Source organism: Benincasa hispida, chromosome 2, assembly GCF_009727055.1.
Source record: "Benincasa hispida cultivar B227 chromosome 2, ASM972705v1, whole genome shotgun sequence".
Lineage (NCBI taxonomy): Eukaryota > Viridiplantae > Streptophyta > Magnoliopsida > Cucurbitales > Cucurbitaceae > Benincasa > Benincasa hispida.
Genome location: NC_052350.1, coordinates 18,860,136 through 18,869,181, shown reverse-complemented (window position 1 = coordinate 18,869,181; position 9,046 = coordinate 18,860,136). Strand labels below are relative to the sequence as shown.

At 29.2% G+C, this 9,046-nt stretch overlaps 1 protein-coding gene across 1 annotated transcript; it reads right to left on the bottom strand.

The window, feature by feature from the left end:
- Nucleotides 1-5,218: 5,218 nt before the first annotated feature.
- On the bottom strand, nucleotides 5,219-7,060 carry LOC120071247 (CBL-interacting serine/threonine-protein kinase 6). The gene has a single exon (XM_039023406.1). The coding sequence runs from the start codon at nucleotides 6,700-6,702 to the stop codon at nucleotides 5,410-5,412; it is 1,293 nt and encodes a 430-aa protein (XP_038879334.1). The 5' UTR covers nucleotides 6,703-7,060; the 3' UTR covers nucleotides 5,219-5,409.
- Nucleotides 7,061-9,046: the final 1,986 nt, after the last annotated feature.

Below are 9,046 nucleotides of genomic sequence, written 5' to 3'. Positions count from 1 at the left end.
ATTTGAATATAACTCAATTGGTTAAGACACATATTTTCAATTAAGAGGTCAAATATTTGGATCCTCCCATCTCGAATGAGGCTACCTTCATTCAAGTTCTTGAAAATGGAATAAGAAATGCCAATTTGAACATAATTCAACTGGTTAAGATATATACTTTCAATCGAGAGGTCAGAGATTTGGATCTTCCTATGTGCAATAAGTATACCTTCATTTAAGTCCTTGAATACGAAGAAAAAAAAAGTATATCCGAACATAACTCAGCTGATTTAAATACAATATTTTGAATAAAGAGGTGAAATATTTGGTTGTATCCTATCTCAAACAAGTATATCTTCATTCAAGTTGTTGAAAATGAAAAATAATAATAATAAAAAAGAAGAATAGGACATGACATTTGTGGTGGGATCCTTAAAAAGATTAGAGATGGGTAATATAAAGACAATGGAGGAAGGATGTAGTGGTTGATATTTGACAAAAGTGAGTTTGTGATTCCAATTCCAACTATGAAGAGAGAGAGAAGAGAGATTATAATTCAGCCTCAAATTCCCTCAAGAGACATTCTGTGAACCTTTCTGTGGCATAAAAGGCCACTTCTTCATACCATAATAATAAATGCACTTTCTCCTTCCCAATATTCTCTTCTTCTCTATGCTCTATTTATGTCCCCAATATTTTCACTACATTATTATGTCTCTCACATTATTATTTTCTTTTTCTATCCATTATGACTCAACCTTAAATTCAAATTTATCCTAAACTTTCATGAATCAATCGATTCTATTTTCTTTACTTATTTATTTAGGAAGAACTACAGGTAAATGGAATCAAGTGAAATTAGCTAGTATTCATTATTAAATGGTATAAATTAATTAGTTTGAGATTTTAATTGATAGGTACGAGTCCTAATTAAGTTTTACTATGATGATGGAGATCACAACGGTAATAAACACTATATTTTCTCCATAAAATGCACAAAACAAGTTTTTATAGATGTAGACTTGAAATTTGAACTCTCAAAATTTAGAACTACATCCAACAAGTTTTTTTAAAAGAAAAAATTAATAAATATACTATTTCATTTAAGAAACTCATACAAAATTTATAACATGGACAATACTAGTAAAAACTCACTTTTTAAGTTCAGTTTTTAAATTGATAAACTTTTTAAATTAGAATATAGTTTCTAAATCTATTACCAAACAAACACTAAAATAATTATATCTTCAATTAAATTTCTCGTTTCAAAATTTTTATTTTCAAATCGCTAGTTAAGTTCAGTATAACATTTTTATAAAGCTCTTCAATCTGCCCTCTACCATTTTTTTTTTCCATGTATATACGATAAGGAAAGAAAAACATATGCAAACCAAAAACAAAAAAATCAAATCAATTTTACAAACTAAATTTACAATTGAATAAATGGAAGCCAAATATATTTCTTTTTTTTTTAGAGCATTATAGAAAATAGAATGATAAGAGGAAAATGGGGGGTTATGAAAGTGATATTATTAAGAAATGCATCCTTTATGCCCTTTTTCTGTCTTGGAGAAAATAAAGCCAAACACAAAAGTGGAACAATAATAATAATAATAATAATATGTGGGCATAACAAAGCCAAAGGAAGGCATGTGAAACCTAATGCCAAACACATCCCTACATTTCCATTTAAACATTGCTTTGTTTTCATGTGACTTCCCCACATGTTAGGACTTTTTTATTTCCCCCTATATATGTAAATAAGATTTTAAACTAAATTCAAAATCTAGTGTCTTTTCACTTGAAGAATAGTAAACTAAAAACTTATTATAATAATGAGTAAATTGTAAAATCCACCTATGGAGTATGATGATAATTATAATTATACTTTCAAACTTTCGATCAAACTTATATACATGTTCAAATTAGACCTTCAAATTTATAATAATTGTAAAAACAGACCTCCGTAAGATAAAAATTTGAGGTTATAACTTGTGGATTTTGCAATTAACTCATAAAATATATATATAATATATATATTTTTTTTTATAGATATTTTGGTGTGAAATTTCATTTAAAAAAGTAATGAAATAATTGGTGTGTTTGGGATGGTGGATGAATAGAGCCCAAAATTGTAATTGGGAAAGATGGAGGAAGCTCAAATACATTGCATGATCACCACATGGCAAATAAAACTTTGGAAATGGAGTAGAAAATCACATAGCTTTACAACTCATACATTCATAATATCATTCATCATTCACTTTAGACTTATATGATTTTTTTTTTTAAAGTATAAATTATATTTATGATTGTAGAGACCATTGGAATTTGTAAGTCTATGTTTGGGATGCGTAGAATTGTTAGATTGAGTTATTCGATAATTATAAAAATATATTAATAAAATAATATAAAATTACTTGATAAATATGAAAAATAAAGATAGATGAAAAGATAAAATTCTTTGGTAAGTTGTGAAAAATATTTAAAATATATATGTATATTAGAAAGATTGGGTTACTCGATAAATGAACAAACACCAACTTAACCAAATGGCCTCTCATATTTTAAATATGAAAAAGTATTAAGCGTGGTGGTAAGGATAGAAAATGAGTAAAAAAAACTTATTTTCACTCAAATAAACAAATGTTATAAATACAATTTTTATCCCTATATTTTGAAGTTTGTCCAATGGTTTGTACTTCCAATTATCTAATTTTATTTCATATTATTTTAATAAATGAAAATTTTAATCCTCACTGTTTGTGTGTAGTGATTCTAAAAAAATGTTATTGAGTAGTATTATTATAAATTTTGAAAATATATTTGAATATTGTATTTTCTTGCATGAAAATTATTGTTTATTTTTAATCAATTTTGGTCGAAATTAATTTTGAAGAAGTCAATTTAAGATTTATTGAAAATAAAGAATTAAAATAGTTAATTTAAGGTATATGAATTAATATTGAATAAATTTAAAGAAAAAACAATATTTTAACCATAAATAAAATGATGGATCTCTGCGTACATTTATCGATTATGTGCGATGAATAAATATTTAAAATAAGGTTTAAGTGTCAAATGAATTGTACAATTATTTTTGCATATAAATGCTTTTAACTTTCAATATGAATATAATTCAAATGTCATAATTTGTACATATTTGTACATAAAGTTGAATTCTCCGTTCCATAGAATTGTAAATAAATAAATAGTGCTTTTACTGTTTTTTTTTTTTTTTTTCATGATAATTTGGAGTGAAACGTGATTTTGCCTTAAATTTTATTTTGATTTAAAATGATTACTTTTTAGTGGACAAGTTACAAAGTTATAATAAACTTTCACACAAAGGAGTATGCTAAAAATTGCATCTTTTAAATCATTAAAGTGAATATTGTGAAAAGGAGGATTATTTAGGAAAAGCTATCTTTTACAAATTAGAACATATTTGAAAAAAATAACAAAAGTAGAGAAAATAGCTTTCTAGAAATAGTGAAAAAGTAATTATTTGAATAAGATTTAATTTCAGACAAAACAAAGTAATTTAAAACTTTTTATATATATATTTTTAAATATAGCTTTCTAGAAATAGTGAAAAAGTAATTACTTGATGCACATTTAGATCCAGTTCATTTTTTACATGTTGGGATTGTTAATTTCAAACTTTTTATATTTTCTTTTATTTTAAGATAATGTAAATTTAAATTTTTAATCTCTCAAACATCAAACATAATTTAATTGACATAAATTAGTATTATTAATGATAAATAAAATAAAATAAAAAACTTCTAATATCTCTATATGTACATACCAAATATGGTGTAAATTCAATAATTTTGAATAGTTTGTTTTTAATAAAAATGAAAATTAATGTGAACGTTGATGTTTACAAATGAGAAAATGCACTTTACATAGTACTTATATCACTATTACAATCTATTTTATCTCAAAAGTATTGTTAATTTTTTTTTTTTTATATAATGAAAGAATTCACTGAATGATGTTATGAATAATGTTATAAATCATAACACATAAAAAATTTTATACTCCAGGTATTGCATTTATATTTTTTAAAAAATTTAATTTTTATACATTGATTTTTATTTTGTTTTTTTTAAAAGAAAAAAATTGCAGGATATTTTTTTTTAAAAAAAAAAAACAAAATTTAAGATCTTGTTTGATAACCATTTGATTTTTTGTTTTCACTTCTAAATTTCTTCTTTGACTGTATCAAATAAAAACAAAAACCAAATAGTTATCAAACGGGACTTTAAAACCTTGTTTTTATTTTAAGAATTTGACAAGATGCACAAAAATTTAAGAAATGAAAAGAAAAGAGGCTTAAGCTTCGAAAATAAAAAATAAAAAATGAAATGATTAACAAAGTAGGGTTAAAGTAATAAAATTTATCAAAAAAATTGAACAAACAAAATAAGAACTCTACCATCTAAAAAGTTGGGAAATCAAAGCTTTAGAAGGCATGAATTTTGATTTGAGAATGATTGATGAGAAAGACATGTTTTTGTTATCACTGTAAAAAGCAGAAACATTTTAATTGTTATATTCCTAATTTGAAAGTACAAATAGTTTTATATATTATACCAAAGTGGAGTTTTGATTGGAAGGGGAAGAGATAGGGTTTGAAGAGCATAGTGTAAAAGTGTTGATATTTAAACAAAAAAACACACACACACACACCATATATTTCCTTACAGGGTAACATATACTTAATAATTGAACACACACACACACACACTGGGCCCAACAAATTTCACTTTACATTCCCTCTTACATAATTTCTTCTTCTCCTTTTTCTTTTAAATTATTATTTATCCATTCTTCTATATTTTAACTACCATTCAAATTATAAAAATATCATAAATACTTCCTAGGCTAACATTATTGAGATTATTTATGAAATTCTTTTCCACCCTAATTATACATTTTTCGAGTAATTTTATTTTAGTTTTTTAATATACTTCTCAATAGATAATACATCAAATACCTAGATAAATTTTAATATCTAACCATTTATTTTATTTGGAGAAAGTTAGAATTTAATATAAGATAAAAGTTCGTAAATAGTTGCTATAATTTGATAGTCAAATTATTATTATTATTATTTTGATAACTTGATTAAATTAGCATTTGAAAGTTAATAATTTTTCAAAAACATTATTCAGATTGAACAAGAAACGAAAATTAGAGGATTTTAAGCGAAAGATTACAAACAATTATATGCACATAAACACGATAATGATTAGAAAACGAAACTGACACACACAAACAATTTTCGAGAGTTGGATACTCTTTCTGAAAGCTTCATCATCGTCTTTCCATTCTCTAATTCAAATTCTGAACAAAAACAAGCAAACAAGCATTCTAACAATGGCGTCAATTCTAGAATTAATCTTTAATTCTCCCTAATTCTCAAGCCGGCATGGAATTCTCCGTCGGTGATGTCCACACGATGTCTTTCAACGCCGGCCGGAGCTCTTTGCTGCAGAACTGGTTGTATTCGAGGGTATCACCATGATCTTTCTTCACCTCCACCACCAGAAACGACGGCGTCACGGCGAAGATCTCCGCCGCCACCGCCAGTTTCCCTTTTCTTCCGCACTCTTGGCCTTGCAATCTGACCCTCGATTCGCTCTTCTTGATGCTGAATTTCCCTGCCTTCGCCACTTCTTCCAGCTTCGATATCACACTGCTCGCCGGCCTCGTCGTCGCAAATCTCAGCTCCTCTTTTTCTTCCCTCTTCTTCTCCTCGAACAACGGCGACAAATCAAACCCTTCTGATAAAGAAATTATATGGAATGCATTCAACGTTTCGGATTGCTTCAATTTCTCGTTGCTCTCGTTGAATTCCTGCTCCTCTTTCGTCACCACAGTCCTTGGTACTGATTTCCTGAACCAGGACGATTCCATGATCTTCGAAGTTGTAATTCTGGTGCTTGGATTTGGATCGAGGAGTTTGGTGATTAGTCGACGGGCCTCCGATGAGAACCACGGCGGACACTTGAAGTCTCCTCTGTAAATCTTCCTGTACATGGATACAATATTGTCGTCCTGAAATGGAAGAAATCCGGCCAGGAGAACGTAAAGGATGACTCCACATGACCACAGATCGGCTTTGGCGCCGTTGTATCCCTTTTTCCCGATAACTTCCGGCGCAACATACGCTGGCGTACCACAAGTTGTATGCAACAATCCATCCTGTTTCAAGTGCTCGGAAAATGCGCTGAGTCCAAAATCAGTTACCTTAAGATTTCCTTCGTCGTCGAGAAGAAGATTTTCCGGTTTGAGGTCCCTATGGTAAACTCCACGACTGTGACAGAAATCGATCGCGGAAATCAGCTGCTGAAAGTAAACCCTAGCCACATCTTCTCTCAATCGACCTTTGGAAATTTTGGAGAACAATTCTCCACCTCGAACAAGCTCCATAGCGAAATAGATCTTCGATTTGCTCGCCATAACCTCATGAAGCTCAACAATGTTTGGATGCTTCACCATCTTCATCACAGAGATCTCCCTCTTGATCTGCTCCATCATACCTACTTTTATCACCTTCTCCTTCCCAACGACCTTCATCGCCATACTCGTCCCAGTCTGCAAGTTCCGGGCATGGTAAACCTTCGCGAAAGTTCCATGCCCTAGAAGCCGACCTAATTCATACTTCCCATGGAGCACACCGGAATTACCGTCTCTATCCTTTTCCGCCATCGATTCGATCTTTTTTCAAAGATTATAATACAGAAAAACACTGGTATACAAAAGATTCTTTCTCGCCTTTTTGTTTCTTTTACTTAATTAGAGATTAAGAGATTGAGGAGGAAGAGAAAGAAGGGAGAAATGGATCACCCGTCTTCAACGTGTTTCCTGTGACAGTTCCGGCCGCCGATGCAGTTGCCAGCTCGACCACTAGAGATGAAACTTGTAAACAAATCTCCTCTCATCTCTCTGCATTCCCTAAGAGGGAGCCTTCTCTGCAAACTCACGGCCAACTGAACTTTCTTCTTTAGGGTTTTCAAAGAGCTCCGACCACCGGCGGAGGTTCGCTCTTCGTCTCTTTGATTCTCTGCATTTCTTCGCCATTTTATAGCGACGGGAGATTTTGAAATTACTTTTCTGACCCCTGATACTGAAGAAATGATCGGACGGTTGTTATTAGATCTTGAGGATAAGGAGGTGTCAGAATCATGGCGGTTGATTCTGCTACGCCAGTTTTGACGTCATGGCTCTTTCAATGGGCACCATTGGAGAGATAAATGGGCCATAATGGTGGGCCTCCAAGGTCAGGGCCCACGCTTTAAAATCGTCCATCTGGTTGTGCATTATTACAATTCTGCCCCTCTACCGGCTTTTCCGAATGCTCAGCCACAAATGACCGTATTGTTTTTATTAAAGTTAGAAATATTGTTGGCGATGGAAATATGAATGTCCGAGAAATATCAATAAAATAGAAATATAAATGTAGGTTTTGAAAAATTTTATGAAAATTGTTACAATTAGTTAATGAAATTTTTATGGTAAATTAGATTATATTCGATGATTTTTAATCATCATTTCTATAAAGTAAGGTAATATTTAAAGATATAGTGTAAATATATATATATATGAGTATCGATGCAAGAACAAAAATTTTAAAAATAAATAGAAAGATAATTACAAAATAATATCACATTTTATTTTATTTTTTCAGAATATTTTTCTTGAACATGGAAACTTTGGATACTAAAAGAAATAAGACTTACAACAATTCAATGAAAAAAAATGTTTGAATAAAATTAAAAATAAATATTTCTTATTTTTATCCATTTTGATTCCTTGGAAATGAGACATTTGGAGATTAAAAAAAATAAAACTTACATCAATCGAATTTTGATGTGAAATGATGTGAATTTCAATAGAAAAATATTTGAATGAAGTTAAAAATTAATATATGTTATTATTTTTCTCAAATTTGGTTTATGGAAAATGAAAGCTTTGGATGGTAAAAAACAAAACTTACATCAATTAAATTTTGAAGCGAAATGACGTGAAAATTAATGAAAAAAAGTTGGAATGAAATTAAAAATATATATATTATTATTTTTTCTTAATTTTGGTTTGTTGGAAATAAAGTTCGTAAATAATTCAATTTTGAGATGAAATTATAAATTGATGTATGAAATTATATAATTCGTGTAATCAAAACCTTATAAAACTTCCATGAAACCTAATTACTAAAAATTGAACGTTTTTCTATATCGAATTTCAAGATTTAAACTGAATTTTTCAATTATGATTTTGTTGGTTAAATTAATCTATACGAAGAAAATGGAAAATAAAATGTTGAAGAGAACAAACTGCATTTGTAGAAAAATTCTTGTTTGGATTTTTCCTACGTGGATTTAAAATAAATCGGAATTTTCAATTAAGTACTTAAAATTTCATGTTAATCCTAAAAATTTGTAATATTTCCTTTTCGATGAAGAATTTCTCGTCTCTTGTCATTTTTTTTTTTCAATTGTAGTCGAAAACATTCTTTCTTCCCTAGTTCCAATATCTTTCTTCTCTTACAACAATAACACGTTAAAAATTCAAATTTAAATTTAAAACTTTTAAAATTACAACTAGACATGTTTAATATAGTAAAAATAGATTTGTTTATTCAAAATTTATCCTTTTAAATCACTATTAAAAAAAATAATAATAATAACTTTCCAGATCATAAACCAATTGAAACTCTAATCTCTCTCTCATAGTATAGCATTTTGTTGGGATGAAAAACTTGCATGCGGACTTTGAGCTCTCTTTCGGCTCACATCTCTATTTCAAGTGCGTTAGTGAAGTCAGTCTGTAGAGAATATTCACATCGATGTCTAAGTTAGTACATTAAGTATCTAGCCTAAGTATAGGAAAAATTACTTACCATTGAGCTTGTTGGTGTAAAATTATTTATTAAGACCTTTCTTCTAATGACCACTTGAGAGTTCAGTTTAGTCATTTCTCATTTGACAAAATTTAGTGATCTCAACTGAGCTAATCTACCTAAAATACAAAGAGGTTTGACTTTCTCTTTTGA